The 19,303-nt window shown below is 41.9% G+C and overlaps 1 protein-coding gene across 1 annotated transcript; it reads right to left on the minus strand.

Moving 5' to 3' along the window:
• Nucleotides 1–2,651: 2,651 nt before the first annotated feature.
• On the minus strand, nt 2,652–4,304 carry LOC311138785 (parvalbumin-7-like; the record flags this gene model as incomplete). The annotated part of the gene is made up of 4 exons (XM_084173609.1): nt 4,239–4,304; nt 3,311–3,443; nt 2,879–3,020; nt 2,652–2,795 (listed from the first exon to the last, which is right to left on the minus strand). The coding sequence occupies exons 1-4, from the start codon at nt 4,297–4,299 to the stop codon at nt 2,652–2,654; spliced, it is 480 nt and encodes a 159-aa protein (XP_084029735.1). The 5' UTR covers nt 4,300–4,304.
• Nucleotides 4,305–19,303: the final 14,999 nt, after the last annotated feature.

The raw sequence follows: 19,303 nt of genomic DNA on the forward strand, positions 1-19,303 counted from the left end.
TTATCGGATGACTACAGTGATAAAGGAAGTTCAGGGGGCAATGTAAGATGCCAGAAACCCTAACAGATGCTTGGTACACTGATTGACCTGGCAAGTGCATTAATCATTTTTATTTCATTAGTGAGACAAATCTTTGAGGGCGCTCATTTATGCACATTTCTTCAGAATCAGGGATATTTACTGACTTCATATACATGTCAGGTACAGGTAATATTGTGGTAGAGGTAGTTGTGTTTATCAAAGCCTTTTGAATTGTTGTCTTCAAGTAGCACTTTTGTTTAGTTTTGCTTGTACAGTAACAATATGCCAATTTAAACCAATACTTCACTTTCATTCTAAACTACAGTGAACCACAGTGAGCTAATCTTTCTCTTAGGAATGCCATGTAGATAGATTGTTATGACAAGTGAATTTGAGCTACTAACTTAACAGTGCTAACCATTGGAATGAGTGCCTAAACGTAATGTTTTAACCCTATCCAAAACCTTAACCCTTACCTTAACCATTGGAATGAGTGCCTAAACTTAATGTTTTAACCCTATCCAAAACCTTGTCCAGTGCCTTTAGTAAATGTTCTATAAGATCCACCAATGGGGATACTTAACCTAAATTAGCCTTAGTGTGTACTCAGCTATGTAAATGGTTGACATGTGAAAGTGTTGAGCTAATGTAATAGCACTAAATAAACAATTACTTTTTACTTTACTGCTAGAATAAAAATGGCAGCTGCTTTTCACATTGTTTCAAATTCCTTTAATCAGACAGAAATACATCCTCTGATTCTGACGTTTTTTAGTTGCTGTTGCTGTCGATATTTTACACATGTATTTTCTAGTTATTGATGGCCAATCGGTAGTGCTGAGCGATTAACCAAAATTGTTTTTGTGTTGTTTTTTTTTTTGGGGGGGGGGGGGGGGGGGGGTTATTGAACAACCAATTGACCGACGTCGGTTCAGTTAATTGAATTCCATTTTATTTGGGAGGGTGAGCCCAACGCGTGGTTTCTGTAGAGAGAAATCAAATAATTCACGAGAGAAATCAATTCAAGAACTATGTGCGACGCTTGTGTCACGATCGTTCATGAACGAGAAGGACCAAGGCGCAGCGTGATATGCATTCATATTTATTTCACGAATAAACGCACAACCAAAACAACAAACGAAACGTGACGTCCAAGGTAGACAAATAACATACCTCACACGGAACAAGATCCCACACAGACTGGTGCCAAACGGCTGCCTAAGTATGGTCCCCAATCAGAGACAACGAGCTACAGCTGCCTCTGTTTGGGAACCACCCTGGCCAACATAGATCTACACGATCTAGACACTAAACATGGAAAAACACAACATAACACGGAATATACACACCCTGACTCAACAAATCAACGTCCCCTGAGTCAGGGCGTGACAGCTTGGCTGTAGTATCAAGCCAATAATTAAACCTAGTTCAGTGCAGAAACGTGGTAATGAACTACAATGACCATAATCTATTGCGCCTGTACTTTCCGGCTTGGCTGTTAGGTTAGATACACACAGACCAAACAGACCACATGAGAGGAATGTACACAACACAGCGATGCGAGGGACAGAGACAATTCGTGAATGTATGCCTTATCTCCTTTGAAGAACTAGTCAAATGATTTCGTCAGACTGCTCTGCAGCATTATTAGACAGGCTAGCCTCGCTAAATAGGATGACTAAAGACAGTACAGTATGGGGAGCACAGAGATAACGTTAGATGGTCTGGCTGGCTGCTACTGCCTGAGCAGAGATGAGATGATGACTTTAAGGAATGAAAAATAATAAAGTCCGTCTTCTGTAGTGTAATATTGGGATGGAAACTCAAAACTGAATACATTTCAACTCTATATCTGACATGGTACAGGTGTCTTATTATTTTAAGCCTATAACCATGTGAATGAGGGGTATACTTTTGTTTCAAAGTATATTTGTTTAAGACTACCAATCACTCTGTGTGACCCTGATTTAGCCCACTGCAGTAAAAGGCAAAATATAACCGTGAATACTTTTTTTGTAATCGAACCGACCTCAAAAACCACTAATCGCTCAGCACTACCAATCAAAGAAGTGAAGGAGACAAACAGAGGAAGCATTAAAGGAAGCATCGGAGTGAGTCAGTTGTTCTTGAGGCATTTCTTTATTTTATTTTGTTCTTTCACAGCTTGACCTCTTTCATCTTTTGGTGTGTTTTTACAACAGCTCATTACCAAAGGAGAGAGGGATGGAGGGATGGGGAGGAAAGGAAAGGAGGGGAGCAGTGCCATAAAGTTGAAATAGAGATAGAAGAGAGAGACAGAAACAAGGGACAGAGAAAGAGAAAGAGTGGGGGAAGAGGGAGAGAGAAAACGGGGGTGAAGTAAAATCAACTCAAAGGAGATATGACTTTCTCTCATTTTGAAATATCTACATTATTATTTTAACTTAAGGTTATTGGCCTTCCAGGTGGTCTGATAACTATACATAAACAGAAACACATATGCTTGTATAAAAAGGAAAAAATAAATAGGGTGGGGGTTGTGGGTGGGAGTGGGGGAGAGGGGTAAGTTAGCGGGGTGGGGGGGCGGGAGCCACGACCCCCTTCCTCCAGTGCAGTAGTAGTAGTGCGCTTGAGTGGGAGAGAGCTGGGTGTCAGTGAGGGTAGGTGGAGGGATGAGGGGGGTGTGTGGGGGTCGGCTGCAGACTGGGAGAGGGGGAGTGAGTGTCGGGGCCGGGTGGTGGAGCACTAGTCGGTTTAGGGAGGAGTCTATTACTCGTGCACCAGGGCAACAAACTCTGAAAGAGAACAAGAAGAGACAAGAGGTTAGAACACTCTGTAGACTCTGGTCTGATTACGCTGTGATGACACAGGTGAGTACGTGTCCGTCGGTCAGAGAGATAGTTTTCTTACCGTCGATGCCGATCATGCCGTCCCCGTCCTTGTCGGCTTCGTTTAAGAATGCTTTGGTTTCTTTATCGGTCAGGTCCCTGCCGTCTGAGGCGAATCCCTTCAGTACGAACCTATGGACAACAGCAGGAGGGCAGGGAGACTTGAGTACAGACAGTGCAACAATTAGGAACGCTCTGGTGCCTAAACAGTTAACCATGAGTATGTGTATGTGGGATGCGGATGCATGTCCACGTGGTCACTGGTCAGTCACCACACGCTGTATTTTGTTTAATCAATCAAGGAGTGTGTGGTCAGTCAAAGTGTCGGTGTGTGTCTCTGTCTGTGTTTTTCTGTGTCTCTGTGTATGTCTGTCTGTGTGTGTGTGTCTCCCTGTGTGTGTCTCCCTGTGTGTGTCTCTTACTTGAGCTCCTCCTCCTCTATGAACCCGCTGGCGTCAGCGTCCAGCACCAGGAAGGCTTTCTTCACATCATCAGCTGACTTGGCCTTCAGACCCACCATCTCAAAGAACTTCTTATGGTCAAACGAGTCAGCCGCTGCATGGCATAATGGACACACAGTTTAGTGAACACACACACACACAAAGTACAAAAAACAACATGGGTGACTGCCTGGATACAACACCCCAGAGGCTAAACGTTAATGCCAAACAAGCCTTAATTAAGAAATTACTATTTTTACACTGTGATGCGGCGTTTGTCTGTGTGTACATGTATCTGTGTGTGTGGATTCAGAGCTTGTGTTGTGCCAGTGGTCACATCAATTCTATAGGTCAGAGGACTGTGCCAACCCCAGGACTAGCTGGCATCCTCTGGCAGATGTGTTACACAATACCAGTTATTATAGAATCATAATTATGTCAGATGTGATGTGTTATTACAGTATAATTATGTCAGATATGATGTGCTATTACAGTATCATAATTATGTCATATATGATGTGTTATTACAGTATCATAAATATGTAAAAATGTGTTGATCCCATAAGGCTCTGGTCAAAAGGAGTGTACTATAGGGAATAGGGTGCTATTTGGAACACATCCAATGTGTCTGTTGGACCAAGGGGATCTACCCGTTAAAACTTTAGTATAGAGAACACATATAAGCCACTAATGTGCAATACAAGAAGTGAATTATACTTTTACTAAGCATTATTAGCCTCTATTCAGTGTTTTCTTGTTGACACATTATGGGATGGTTTCCCATACACAGATTAAGCCTAGTCCTGGACAAAAAACAAACTCTTTCAATGGAGAATCTTCATTGAGAATGCTTCTTAGTCCTGGACTGTTCCTAAATGTGATGTAAGAAAATAAAATGAAGTTTGTTCACCTGCGAATGCGTCTAGGGCTTTCTTGATATCGGCAGCGTTGAGAATGCTGTTCATCGCCATCTCGGCAGCTGGAACGTTAAGAAAGAGGGGGAGAAGAAGGAAGGAGGAGAAGAAAAGGGGGGAAAGAAGTTGAACACAAGGGTACATGAGAGCAAAGGGAACAGAGAGAGACATTCTCATATTACACTGCTGAGACTTGTGAACTGGAGCAAGAAATCAGGGCGAGAGCGAGATATTGAGAGAACGAATTAGAAAGGAGGGAGAGGAGGAGAAAATGGAGGAGGGGGTGGGGGGTGCTCAGTTCTCCATTTAGTTTTTGCGTGCTTTTTGGGAGGGGGTTGAGGTTGGGGGTATTATAAGAGAAACGTGGCAGGTCTCCAGGCGTCTACTCAGCAGGGTTAGCGCCATAGGATCTGAGCCTTATGCTGTGTCGGACATACCATAGAACAAGAGCTAGAGCTGTGGAGCTAGGAGGCCGTTGGACATACCACAGAACAAGAGTTAGAGCTGTGTAGAGCTATCGAGTTGGACGGGGGCTCCATATGTCTTACACTTTGAAAGGCGAGCTGTGTGTCCAAACCCCTTGGCCCTGTGTGTCCGACCTTGTGTGCCATTGAAGTCAATTGCTTCATACTTACAAATGTATCACCATACCCTTCCTAACCCCCCCCCAGCCCCCATCTGTCTCCCAGAAGAGGAGAGGCGAGGAGAGGAGGAGGAGAGGAAAGGAGGAGGAGAGTTGGGGAGCGAGTGGTGTTGAGAAGGAGTGATTGAGGAATGGATTAGTGGGTTGAGGTGTGGTTGCCGTGTGGTTGCCGTGTGGTTGCCGTGCTATGATATCGTGCAAGGGCAATTTATACATCTATCTTTGGATTCGTTTACGTCTGTAATGGCCCCTTAGGGGTGGCCCTGCTCCAGGGTGTCAGGACTGCAGGGCCAAGTAGGGTGCTCTAAGATATTTCCCTAAGACACTGCTGCAGCAATGGCTCATGGGATAAGTGAGAAAAAAGGCCCAGCTAGACATATATAGTACAATAGAGCTCGCCAGCTTGTAGTCCTAAAATACGGAAATGCGTTGCCTCTGGTTCGTTTGGCCGTTTCTATGGGGGAAATTAATGGGGGAAGAATGGGGTTTTGGGAAAAACGCCGAAAAATAAGGTCTGAGGTTATCACAGGCTTAGGAGATGTTTTGTTCTGTGAGATAATATCAGTTAGTTAACATGGCCTTTATGAATTATCACATGTTGACATTTGGCATCCCCATGTTGTCACATTTATTTCACATGAGATCAAGTTTTCACGTGCTCACATGTTGTCACGTTGTCACACCCTGACATAGAGATCTCTAGTTGGTTTGGTCAGGGTGTATATATATGGGTGTGAATATCTAGTATGTGTATTTCTATGTTGGCCGGGTGTGGTTCCCAATCAGAGGCAGCTGTCGATCGTTGTCTCTGATTGGGGATCATACTTAGGTAGCCATTTTGCCTACCTATGTTGTGGGATCTTGTTTCTGTTTGGCTTGTTGGATGTTTAGCCTTTTGAACTTCACGTTCTGTTGGATTTGATATTTTGTCGGTGTTTATATAATAAACTACTATGTACGCATATCACGCTGCACCTTGGTCCGATCCTTTACACGACGAACGTGACACACGTGGAAATCTTGCATCCCCATGTTATCACATTAATTTGACATGTGATCACACGATAACATGTTTTCACATGTGATCACGTGAAATTCATGTGGTTTTTCCGTAAGGGTTATGTGCTTTATGTGCTTGTTTTGATTACATAAATGCTTCAAAATTCACAAAAAGTGACATTAGCTGATGAAGATGATCTCATAGAACAAGACATATAAAGTCTCCTAAGCCTGTGTTTACCACAGACCTTACTTTGCCGTTTATCCAAAAACCCTAAAAAAAAACATTCATTTTCCCATAGGCTTTGGCCAATGAGCCATGGTGGAGTTAGTGCCTACAAAAAGACGCCATTACTATTGCTCTCTATAGGAGCGTACAAGACCCTATTTAGTAGTTAGCCTCTTTCCACAGTTTGTCCTATGCGAATGCCTTAACAGTCAGCCTCATCTTATTGAGATCTAGCGCTTCCTTTCACCCAACCCCTTTCCAACACTCCTCCATTTGGCTAACCCTTTGGCTCCAATGAAAAGTATAAATATGAAACCCTCATTTTTTTTTCTGCGTGAGAGCTGGCTGTGCCCTTCTTCTCACCCAGAGGTGAGGGAAACCCAACCGCGCTTCAGGAGAACGGACCGACTCCTAGCCTTCATTACAACAGCTGCATAGTGTGTGTGTGTGTGTGCGTGCGTGTGCATGTTTGGAGGAGGGGGTTCTGGGTCTAGGCAGGCCGGGTGTGGGTGAGGAGAGCAAGGAATCAAGGGAGAATGTACTTGCGTCTCAAGAAACTCGAGCCCCTTAAGTTAAGCCCCCTCGATCTCAGTTTACTATAGCATGTGTATGTTTGTATGCGGTCGTTTCTAGTGTCAGTGTGCGAGTGAGAGTGTGTGTTTGTATGTATGAATGTGTTGCTTTGCTAATATGTCTGTGACGTGTGTGAACTTAGATTTGATCTGTGTGCTTGGTATAGGTTAGGTGTGCACATGGGGGGGTTATGAGTGTGTGTGTGTGTGTGTGTGTGCATGCTCCCATGGGGCAGGGATGAGTTTGTGTGTGTTTGTGTACATGCATTATGTACGTCTGTGTGCTGTTGGTGAGATAATGTTTTGTGACTCTGGACTCATATACCCTGTAGGGCTCTTACTTACAGCTGATTTTACATTTAAATACCCACTATGTGAATCAGAATGATTTAAACGCAACAAACTGGGACTCTGCTTGTTTTAGCCTACTGTCCAGCAGAAGCATTTTATTGGAGGATTTTGATTCAGAATGATAGCCAACTTGTAAATGAATTGTTGAAAGTGTGTAAAGAACAGCTCAAATGGGTGGCTACAACACAATGCTGTAGCTCCAAGGGTAATGATGTATTTAGTTATGGCTGCTATCTTGTGCTAAGTGTATCCAATCTAATGTTTGGTATTCACGGTCCTTCAGAACAAATGCTATTGATTCTGCAAGTCATTGATTTCATTATAAAAAGTGGAGTCAGCCTCTCTTGTCATGGTAACAATATCAAAACCCAAAGAGCAGTGATCCGAGTGGCACGGCCATAATAACAACACCCAGATGGATTGTGGGGGATCATCTTTGGACATATCAAAAAAGTCCACTATCTTATCTCACAGCATGGTGCTGAAAAGAACTGCTGAGCTACCTACCTACTGTACCGCCAAAGTACAACTGAACAATCAGACCTGTGTTCAAATACGTTATCTGTACTTGACCAAATCTGACTGTAGCAATGGAACCAATAGAGCGGTCCCAGTGCAAACCTTGCCCACCTGGTTATCCAGGTAGGTTAATGCAAAAAATATTTCAAATAGTATCTGAAACCAGGTCTGGCTACCACAATTCAATGACTAAGTAGCTACAACAACAGGCATTGTGTAGTAGTATCCTGGCTGGTACACAAAGGTACAGCTGTGACTCGCAGTGTAATAATGTAATCTTATCTAATCAACTAATCACATAATCTCATAACTCCATCTGGGACAATGGGACAATCAATAATCTACATGCAAATGCCAAACATGTCAATAATGAAACCACGTCACGAGACATTTACATAAAACACAAACAGAATAATATACTATTATTCAATAAATAAAAATGTGTAAATCGCTTAAGCTACTCATTAGCATTTAAAGCAACATCTAAAGTCTTTAAGTCATACATATTTCATCATAACACACAAACAACACGTTTTATGCGTACCAAATGGCACCCTTTCCCCTACAAAGTGCTCTACTTTTGACCAGGGCCTTATTTGGTCTTGGTCAAATGTAGTGCACTATATAGGGAATAGGGTGCCATTTGGGACACATCTATTATTTGTCTCTGTTTAATTAACAGAGGCTATAGCCACTAAAATAGTTCACTGACACTCCATGAATATGCATTAACATGGAGATATGAACACATGAGTATCATGCAAATGCATTAATCATTCTCAACGACTCAACGTAATCACATACAGAATGATAATGAGGGAAGGTTAGCAATTTGCACCATACTTAGTTAATGTCCTCTTCATCATTGTTGAACGGTTTGGTCATTTTGTTCATATTCTTTATACAGTAGCTATTCACATTATACAACTAACTAACACCACAAATTGCACCTGTTCATGCTATTTTCCAACATGTAACCGCCATACTTAAACAACAGCTTGCGTAGAATTTTGACATGTTTTTCCCAAAGTAGTTGTTAGTAAGTGTACTGCAAAACTGCCTAAAATTGAATTATTTATCTTCTCTACTGTGGTGACCAATTCATGTTATTACTAGGGTTGGGGTCAATTCCATTTCAATTCAGGAAGTAAACTGAAATCCCAATGTTTACTTCCTGAATTGGCTGAATTAAAATGGAATTAAAATGGAATTGACCCCAGCCCTGGTTGTTGCCCAAAGCACGCAGCCTTACCTGAGTTAAGGTGAGGAGTAGTATGGAGGAGACGGAGAAAGGGGCCAGAGAGGTGGGGTGGAGGTCTGATAAAGAGACGAGGGTCCACTCCTTTCTTTTTTATACCCCTCCCCTCCGCCTATTTTAGGAGGGAAAGATGGAAACCCTATCGCTTCCCTTAACCACACTTAACTAATCAAACCCCTGCTATTAATAATTACCTGCTCAGTCTCGAGCACCCATTCCACCTGACACCTTTTTCTTTACTCTCACACTTTCTCGCTTCCCTCCACCCATCTGAATTTCTTACACCTCACGCTCAGGGGGCTCTATCCTTCGATCCTCCTTTGATATCTCTCTTTCTCACAAACTCTCTCATTTTGCATTTTCTCTCTCTCTTTCCTCCTCTCTCTGTCACTCTCTTCATCTCCTAAGCCTTTCTTTCTCTCCAACTTGCCCTGTCTCTCACACTTAACCATTCTCAAAGCAGAGAAGGGTAGTAGTTCTGTTACATGTATTTGAAATACGTATTTGAATTACTTCTGAGTATTTTGTATGTGTAATACATTGGGCTGAACTACAGTCCAATGTATTTTCTAACAAGATATTTTCGAAAGCTGTAATTTTCTAAATACAAAATACTTTTCTATACCATTTCTTTAAAGAAGTTAAACATTTTGTGGCCCCCTTTCACCCTACATTGGTATCAAAAGTTTGATGTCACTATGGTGTGATAAGAGTGTCTCCTAAATTAACTAAATGTAAATGTATATGTAAAAAATAACAATTGCAAGGCATGCTGAGTATTATTCTAATGAGCGCCGCCCCGAAACAAGGTCAATGACAATAGCAAGTGTGCTTTGCAGTTGTTCATTTTCACATATACATTTATATTTTGGTCATTTAGCAGACAGTGCATTCAACTAAGGTAGATTAACAACAACATATCACAGTCATAGCAAGTAAGAATTTTCTGTAACCGTTACTGAGAATGTTGTTTCTGTTCGGTCGTTTACTTGCAAAAGTAGCTTATATTTTATTTTGATACATTGGTCTTTAGGGTATTTTGTAGTTGTATTTTCTAATTGTAATGTATGCCCATCCCTATCTCAACATCTCTCTCATCTACCTTTCCTTGTCATGGGGGATTGAAACCATCAGCCAACTTCCTTAATCCATCCCTTTACATCCACCTTCATTATCCTATTCTTGTTTTGTCTGTCCCTAATTAATCTATATATAGCAGACACACGGCAAGGCAAAGCTGAAGGAAATACCTGAACAATCATTACTTCTTTTGACGTCCATGATCTTAACTGTAACTGAAATCTGATATCCGTGGGCACCTTATGCTCTATGCTCATATGAGTTTGTAGCATCTTCATTTGACCAGTATTGTTGTAGCAAAATAATTCTGCAGCAACAGGATTTGAACGTTTAGTCCATAATGTTGCTTGATCGGTGGTTAGGCTATTAGCTGGTCAAAATTAGGCTACATGAAAAGTGCAATACTGTTAATACAACCGTGTTTTAATGCGAGTTCTCAGTGAATTTATATAAATCATGAAGCTCATCTGCATTTCCTGCGGTGCAGGAAAATACTCAGCAACAAAAAAGTGATCAAATTAAGATCCTACATATGTACAGTGTAGGTGTGGTCAAAATTAGTGCACTATATAGGGGACAGGGCGTCATTTGGGACGCAGTTTATATTACTTAGTGTGGAAAGAATCCAAACAGGGTCTCGGCATCATCTAACCATAAAACACAGCGGCTTGGTGGGTCAGATCACTCTGGTTCAGGCAGCACCCCCTCAGGAATCTCTAAAGCCTGTCACATATAGATATGTATTACTGATTATGGCTGTACCAGTGGACTGCACACATCAGCTGTTTCCATGTCTGAGATATTATTGAAGTGTGTGTGGGGAGGGGGGTGGATTGTGTGTGTGTTTGTGTATAGTGTGTGTGTGTGTATGTGCGTGCATGCGTGCGTATGCATGCGTGTGTGTGTGCTCTTTGACCTTTGAAAAGGTGGGTTTGAAGGCAGAGATGGAGACTGCGATGTGGGCTGTGGTGCTACTGTATTGTACTTAAAGAGAGCAATAAACAGGTTTACTATTGGAAATGATCAAATCAAATTGTATTGGTCACATACACATATTTAGCAGATGTTATAGCAAAATGCTTGTGGGGAGGCAGTGGTGGTGTGGGTCACTGAGCTCCCATGTATAAATATACTGGGACATGGTGTGATGAGGAGGGGGAGGGATTTGCTGCTCTGTAGGGGACCTCAGTGACTGCTGCTATTAAACCTTACCATATCTCAATGGGAATGTTTATGGAGCAGATGCTGTACTTTTTAAACAACCTGATAAAGTTTTGTTTCTGGAATGACTTGCATTTCTCAAATGAGGTTAATCACGCAGTTTGATTAGCTGATTAGTCATCGTGACATATTTCCAATCAATGACTTTGATATGGAACACCTCCCCATCTGTACTTCTCTGCAATTTATAACTCTATAATTTATCCCTATTTTTCTCCTATCCCTCATTCCCTCTGGTACCACTCATGGGATTGTTATTCCCCCATCCAATTCTAATGCGCTCAAGCACTTTATATTTTTAACTCTTTCTCTCCTCTATTTCCCTTCAAGATATCATCCATTCCGCCTTCCGTTCACTGCATGAAGAGGTATATTCCCTCCTTTTAAGGGGCCCCTTCCTTCATTCCTTCCTTCCCTCCTTCCACTAAACTGTTGTGCTTTCCATCCTTCCTTAGACTAAATGTATCATCCTCCTCTCTCTGCCTTTCAGGGCCATGCAGCCAAGAGCCACGAGAGGCATGACTTAACCCCACAGCGTGAGTGTTGCCTGGGGCTCTCTCTCTCTCAGGGATGACAGTGGTGCTCAGCGGTGGAGCCAGGGTGGTGGCAGAAACGGACTGGCCATAGGGCAGTTCGGGAAAATACTAAATGGGCTGGTCCATCTTTATCTCAGTTGGTGGGTGATTGAATTTTTGGGGGGCTAATATTGGGCTCATAATAATGGCTGGAACGGATATATTTGATAGAATTCCACTTATTCCGCTCCAGCCATTACCACTAGCCCATCATACCCAATTAAGGTGCCACCAACCTCCTGTGCCCAATACCCTAGCTGTCATTAACAGGCATTGCACCTGACACAATCAAAAACCTTTTGAGCAAAACAATATAAAAAATGTGATACATGTCGTAGTTTTGTAATGGAATTGATGGAAGGTGATGGAATTCTCTGCTTCTTTGATTCAAATGACTTTTTGTTTACATTTCTGTTGGTTAATTTGAAACGTTTTTATTGAGGTTGACTATTTGAAAATGGATGTATCGATAAATTATGTTCTTAATAGCATGTTAATATGGAAATCAAAAGTTCCTTGTCGGATTGTTTACAGGGTGCGTAAACAACAATACAACAAAGCACATAGACGGGGCAGTAGGAGCTTCAAGTGCCTCAGTGTCCACATCACTAAGGAACTATCATGGTCCATACACATCAACACAGTCGGGAAGAGGGCACGACAATGCCTCTTCCCCCTCAGGAGGCTGAAAAGATTCGGCATGGTCATTTCTCCTAGCCACCGTGCTTCTACATCTGCATTGCTTGCTGTTTGGGGTTTTAGGCTGGGTTTCTGTATAGCACTTTGTGACATCTGCTGATGTAAAAAGGGCTTTATAAATACATTTGATTGGTTGTTTGAACACACTGACATTTTCACACTAGGCCTAATCTGAAACAAAGTTATAATATGAAACAAAATGTCAAATATGGTTATACTTTAGCCAAATCACATATTACTTTTTTACGTTTCTGGTGGGCGACTGTCGTTTGAAGGACTCCTCTTTATAACACACTTCCTAGCGAGAGCCACTTCCTGTGGCTGAAGAAAGCACAAATAGGTTTACATATTTCCCTGTTTCCCTGCAATAACAAAGACAGAGTTATTCTGAGGAAGACAGAGTGAGAGGATAAAACTGAATACGTTTTAGAGGAAGCCGAATTCCAGGGAGAGAAAGAGAGAGAGGGGGGACAGGGGGTGGGGGACGGAGGGAAGCTTTGAAAAAGTCCTAAAAAAGCTCAGCTAAAACAGACAAAATCTCAGTCCCTTTGAAACTGACAGCTTTGGAAGAGGCAGAAGTCAGGGCTTTGCGGCTGGTCCAGGGTGAGATGAGAGGTAGTGGGATCTCCAAATGTCATCTTTGCAGAACAGTGTGGGTCTGGATGAGAAGTTGGACGAAATGAAGGATTGAAACAACCACTGTTTAAATAAATGTGTTAGCATTTTTCTTTTCAAACAAGGTGACATCTTTTTTCTTCTTCTTTTATGTACATTTTGGAGGGCCAGCCTTTTCTTGTAGCCTGGTTTATTTACTGTAACATCAGTATCCAGTAAAATACTGGTGACGTCTGTTTCAGCAACCCACTGAAAGCAATGCATTGTTTACTTGTTTAGCTGTGCTGTGCTGAGCCTTGCCACCTGGCAGTAGGTGTGGGTATGTAGATGCATTACTGTTGCCGTCTGTCTGGCCTGCTGTGGGACATCACATGATAGACCCATTACAGAGAATCATCATCCTCCCTTCAACTATTACATTTCTCTGTTTCAGCATTTTCTCCAAGGGAGACATAGAGCGAAAAAATGACACTGAGAAGGATAAAGGGAACATGAAAGGTGTAAAGAGGGGGAGAAAGACAAAGGGTAGGAAATGGAGAGGCGATGGAATGAGATACTGTCCAAGGGGAGGTAGGGAGAGTGAGAGAGAGGGAGAGAGAGAGAGAGAGAGAGAGAAAGAGAGAGAGAGAGAGAGAAAGGACAAGATGGACAAGGACAAAGGGAATGAGAGGAGAATAAGAGCTGGACGGCCATGGGACAGAAATGAATGACTTGTTTAATAAAGGAGCTACTGGGTCGTCCATCAGCAGGGATCATCCCCTAGCCTTAACAAATTGGAGTCTGCATTTGAAATATTAAGATGGATGGGCCTCCTCTCTCACTCCGCATGATCAGCCGTTCTGTTGCAATGATGTAATGCTGTTTCGTTCTGATGCAAGAAAAGACAGAACGCCACAGGGCTTAGGAAGACACACCCAAAAGAGGAATACCAAGAGACGCACAGAGACAGTAAGAATGATGGGCCAGTCTGACGGCTAGGAGAGATATAGTGTGCAGAAGATACAGAGGGAAGAGACAGGAAGAAAGAGAAAGGAGAGGAAGGGAGAGAAAGAAAGAGGTCAAATAGAGTTTTGGTCGGATGTGATGAAGGAAGGTTCCTCAATCTATAGGTGAAAAAATAAGATGGACGCCAGTGTCTTGTCGTCAACCTCAAAAGACGACCATACAGTCAGGCTGAAAGTTAACTATCCCAATCATCAACGATGAACAGTGTAATGGAGGTGATTCGGTGAACTGCACTCGCATGATTAGTAGCCTAACTTTTCTTAGACCTGAAGACTTGTGTTAGCTCCAAGTTAATGCCTAGGCTTAGCAGGCTAACAGATCCAGTTGGTCACACCAGTATGGACAACCAATGTGAATCGCGCCAACAAATCCTAACTAAATCACTCCAATAAATCTTGAAAGCCCCTTGAGATGATGTGGCCTCATTAGAAAAGCTGAACGTCAACAGAGACGATGGGTGGGTTATTCACACAGAGTATACGTCCCAAATGATTCCCTAGTCCTATATGCAATGTACTCCTTTTGACCCGGGTCCTAAGGGCTCTGGTCAAAAGTAGTGCACTATATAGGGAATAGGGTGCCATTTGGGACGCAGAAGAGTATCAGAGCTGGTCTGTAGTGGACTTGGCACAGGGAGGTGTGTAATCCCTTCAACCGGTGCTTTGGACCAGAGAGATAGGCTTTGGGAGAATATGAGATTGTGAAGGGGAGATACACGGGGAAAGAGATATGAGGAGAGGGATGAGAGGGAGAGTAGAAGGGTGTGGGGATTTGAGGAGGGAGATATAAGTGAAAGGAAGGTGAGGAAATGAGTTTGAGAAGGGAAAGCGAGCGAGAGGGAGGTGAGGGGGGAGAGGGAGTAGAGGGGTGAGGAGATTCCTCAGGAGGATCTGTCGACTTACAACTCAAGAGATAGGTGTTGAGTTGCACCCGGCGATGCTACAAATGTAATATGGGAGACAGATGCTGTATCCCTGGCGATGTCGTCATAACAAATGTTGGATACTGGCAAGTTTGCGTTTGAGGAATGATGTGTGTGAAATATGTAATCATAGTATGGATAATGGATGGAAACAAAACACTTTTTGTAAAAGATTCATCCTTTCTCTTTTTGAGTTAATATCAGTGTGTTGTATATCAAAGGCATTTTTGTCATACGTTTTCCAGCTCTCCTTGGGTTCTGATGTCAGTGTGTTCCTGTTTGTTTTAGGAAGCATGTCAGCGAGTCAGTGATACCTTCTGTTCCTCTGTAGGCCAACCAACAAAATGACATTTATAACCATGTCGCTTGAAAATCACACCACCAAGCAAGCACAAAAATGCAAGCATGCATGTCGACACACACACACACACACATACACACACATACACACACAGGCACAGGCACACACACTCACACCAAGATTGGTTTGACCTTGAAGTTGTAGGCTACATGTGTCAGATGTGTGGGTGTAGTATGTAGTGTGAATGAACTGTAATAAGACTGTAAATAGTAGCTCTAATATATACAGCGAGCACCACACCAGATCAAGGCCTGAGGAAGAGAGAGCACTAAAGATCATTCGACTTAAGAAGCAGTCAGGCTTAAACTGCAGCTCCAAATGGCCACATCACAGCATTAGAATAACTACAACAATGATAATTATTCCCCTAAATGTATACTGAACAAAAATATAAACGCAATATGCAACAATTTCAACGGATTTACTGAGTTACAGTTCATATAAGGAAATCAGTTCATTAGGCCCTAATCTATGGATTTCACATGACTGGGCAGGGGCGTAGCTATGGGATAGGGCAGTGTGCAGTGTGATGGCGATTGCATCGTCTGTGGATTTATTGGGGCGGTAAGCAAATTGAAGCGGGTCTAGGGTGACAGGTAAGGTAGAGGTTATATGATCCTTGACTAGTCTCTCAAAGCACTTCATGATGACATAGGTGAGTGCTACAGGGCGATAGTCATTTAGTTCACTTACCTTTGCTTTCTTGGGTAGGGAATTGGGTACCATTTGGGATGCCCCCATTAGACTTATCACGGTCGATGCACTAGCCAACTGCACCATAGTGTAATTATCTAAAGAAGCATTAATTGTTTTGGGCCATTTATTTAGTAACATATACTGTATGTAGAGTATAGGTGGTGTTAGGTTTAACTGTGTGTAGCAGATTTTGAAGTGGGGGGTCGTGAGTGTCTTTTTCGGATGCACTCAATATAGGTAATGAGCTTTACGCCAGTAACTATTGTTATCTCTCTCAGCAGAAATTACATTCACACAATATCACATTTCAGTTTCGGAGAAACCATGTTGGTTAATTTGTATTAATTACTTATGTGGGGGATTCCAGTTGACACAATCCCAACTTAATGGGTGAGACACACTCACACACACACACACACACACACACACACACACACACACACGCATGCACAAACCATTGTCTTCTAATTGGGGTATTGGGTGATTTGTCTCAGAGTCTCTCTTTCTGAATCATTCATGATTTGTGTGAACAAACAGAAACAATGAATAATTTACCAAAAAGACAGAATAACCAACCACTGCTGTTACATCTGAGAAAAGCCATAGAGCCATAGCTGGTTAAAAAAGATCAAAGAATAATTTTGACACTCACATAAAAGTAAATAATCCCAGCTTCAGGTTAATCTTTTAAGATAGAATAGTAGATGACAGCGCACCAGGGACCTCATATATCAATCATGCGTAGGCACAAATCTGTGTGTAAACCATGCATGAGATCATTTCCACACTGTGTGAGATTTATCAATATGAAAGTTTGCTTGAGAGTGTGCGTCAATTTACGCACAGCCATGACCATGTGTATGCACGGTGCCAAGTGGTGGAATAAGGGAACTGCTTGTCAAGTGTAGCCTAGTGAATGGGGAAAAAATACAGTGCTCATAGAAAGTCTACACCCCCTTGAATTTTTTTCACATTTTGCTGCCTTAAAATGTTATATAGAAGGGATTCAATTACATTTTTTTCTTACAGATCTACACAACCTACTCCACATTTTCAAAGTGAAAGTTTTAGAATATGTTACAAATATAAATAAATCAACTGAAATATCATAATTGGATAAGTCTCCACCCCACTGAGTTAATACTTGGTGGAAGCACTTTTGGCAGCCATTACAGCTGGGAATCATTTTCATTAAGAGTCTACCAACTTCACACAACTCTAAGGTTAACACATATAAATTGTTTACGTCAAAATTGCTCAAACTCATTCAATTATGTTGGGAGTCATTGATGGACAGCAATATTCAAACCTTGTCTCTGATTTTCAAGCAAATTTCATCCCATAAGGTTGATGTTTGCGCCCCAGCGGAAATCAAATAGCATAAAAAAAATCCCCATAGAAATCTGTCAGTTTAAGCTAGAGATATCTGTTTTTTTGCATTTGATGCGTCTCAATCCACTGCATCCGCCTATGCCGCACTTCCGCATCTGTGGTGAAAGGGTCTTCTAACAAAATCGTCTGTAGCATCTGAACAGTTTGGCCTATAAAACCCGTCTATGGAAAGATGAGACTCTTACGAACACAATGATGTTCTCCGTTTTGCTCTATGACCTCCACAAGTGTCAGGAGACTCGTCTGAAGTCCGAACCGTTTGGGCGACCCACTAATACCATTTGGGCTACCCCATCTGTGCAATGGTGAGACTCTCACGAACATGTACATGTTGGTTGTTTTGCTCTAGGAAACCTACAGGCCTCACAAGACTCGTCTGAAGGTCCCCCGGTATCAGTTGAAAAAATGTATGGAAGTACAGTATATATGGAGACCAGTGGAGGCTGCTGAGGGGAATGGTATAAAACACATCAAACACATGATTTCCATGTGGTTGATACCATTCAGTTTACTCCATTCCAGCCATTAATATGAGCCGTCCTCAGCAGCCTCCACTGATGGAGACTGTTTGATGCCAAAAATATGGGGTTAAGTACATGTCAAAAAAAAAAAAAAAAAATGTACTGATCTTTCTTATATCTCTCAGATATTGGAGAGACCCTTCAGAACAAACTTCCTGTTGATATGTTTTTGGGACTATCTGTTGTTCCATGTAGTGAATATGTTTTCTAATGGCTAATAGGCTAATAGCAGTAAGGCCAAAAATACATTTTTCATCAGATTTTAATGAGCTTGAGCAATTTTGACAAAAAAAATGCCTTCAGAAAGTATTCACACCCCTTTACATTTTTTTGTGTTACAAACTGGGATTAAAATGGATTTAATTGTCATTGTTTTGTCCAGATTCTAACATTTTGAAAAATATACACTACCAGTCAAAGGTTTTCTTAATTTTTACTATTTTTTACATTGTAGAATAATAGTGAAGACATCAAAACTATGAAATAACACATATGGAATCATGTAGTAACCAAAAAAGTGTTAAACAAATCAAAATATATTTTATATTTGAGATTCGTTCATTATAAATGTGGACTCGTTCATTCTGCAGAACAGCAATGTTGGCCTATACGCCTACAGGAGAGAGCTGTTGAGGATGGACGGCTCATTGGTGAGTGTTGCCTACTCATTTGAAGTATATTTGCCATAGGTAAAGCAACTTGAATTGTCGTAATGTTCCTCTCTGTAGTTTTATTTTTTACTGGTCAAGCCACAACTGAGCGAGCCAAATAAAACCTTTTGGTAGTACTCAACCTCTGACATTAGCACCTCTATTTCAGTTAGCTTTTTTTGGTTGTGCCATTGTATTTTATGGTACGGCGTTGTATATTCCCTGCTGGCTTTAATGGGGGTGATTTTGATCATATACAGTGCATTCAGAAAGTATTCAGACCTTTTGACTTTTTCCACATTTTGTTACGTTACAGCCTTATTCTAAAATTGCTTAATTGTTTTTTCCCCCTCATCAATCTACACACAATACCCCATATACACAATAATACACTTAAATATCACATTTACATAAATATTCAGACCCTTTACTCAGTACTTTGTTGAAGCACCTTTGGCAGCGGTTACAGCCTTGAGTCTTCTTGGGTATGACACTACAAGCTTGGCACACCTGTATTTGGGGAGTTTCTCACGTTCTTCTCTGCAGATCCTCTCAAGCTTGGTCAGGTTGGATGGGGAGCGTCGGTGCACAGCTATTTTCAGGTCTCTCCAGAGATGTTCGATCGGGTTCAAGTCCGGGCTCTGGCTGGGCCACTCAAAGACATTCAGAAACTTGTCCCGAAGCCACTCCTGGGTTGTCTTGGCTGTGTGCTTAGGGTCCTGTTGGAAGGTGAACCTTCGCCCCAGTCTGAGG

Source organism: Coregonus lavaretus (assembly GCF_964263955.1).
Source record: "Coregonus lavaretus genome assembly, chromosome: 2".
Classification (NCBI taxonomy): Eukaryota; Metazoa; Chordata; class Actinopteri; order Salmoniformes; family Salmonidae; genus Coregonus; species Coregonus lavaretus.